This window comes from Egretta garzetta, unplaced genomic scaffold, assembly GCF_000687185.1.
Source record: "Egretta garzetta isolate BGI_Z169 unplaced genomic scaffold, ASM68718v1 scaffold677, whole genome shotgun sequence".
Taxonomy (NCBI): domain Eukaryota; kingdom Metazoa; phylum Chordata; class Aves; order Pelecaniformes; family Ardeidae; genus Egretta; species Egretta garzetta.
The window spans coordinates 73361-73749 of record NW_009260355.1 but is presented as its reverse complement, the minus strand read 5'-3'; the positions used below and the strand labels follow the sequence as shown (position 1 = coordinate 73749).

The window sequence follows — 389 nt, the reverse complement described above, 5'->3', positions numbered from 1 at the left end:
GCTGGTCCAGGCGCCGGGCGGCCGCTTCCACCTGGCTGCAGTAGCGGCCATAGAGCAGGAACCTGGAGGGGGACGGAAACCACCCAAATCCACTCAAACCCACCCAAAACGCAGCTGGAATCTGCCCCAAACTGAGCCAAAATTGGAGCTGCCGCCAGACCCAGAATGGACATGAAATTTGGACCCCAAATAGGCAGAATTGGCCCACAAATGGACCTGAACTTGGACCCAAAATAGGCAGAATTGGCCCACAAATGGACCTGAAGTTGGGACCCAAGTAGGCAGAACTGGACCCCAAATGGGCCTGAGGTTGGCCCCAAAATAGGCAGAACTGGCCCCAAAATGGTCCCTAAAATGGGGGTGCCCCCCCCATACATCCTTGCCCCCCC

At 57.3% G+C, this 389-nt stretch overlaps 1 protein-coding gene across 1 annotated transcript in view; it reads right to left on the bottom strand.

The window, feature by feature from the left end:
- VAV1 (vav guanine nucleotide exchange factor 1) overlaps nucleotides 1–389 on the bottom strand; it is a 16496-nt gene that overhangs the window by 9714 nt on the left and 6393 nt on the right. The window contains exon 6 of the mRNA XM_035898430.1: nucleotides 32–62. Within this exon, the coding sequence (XP_035754323.1) occupies nucleotides 32–62 (31 nt within the window). The remainder of the gene's footprint in view (nucleotides 1–31; nucleotides 63–389) is intronic.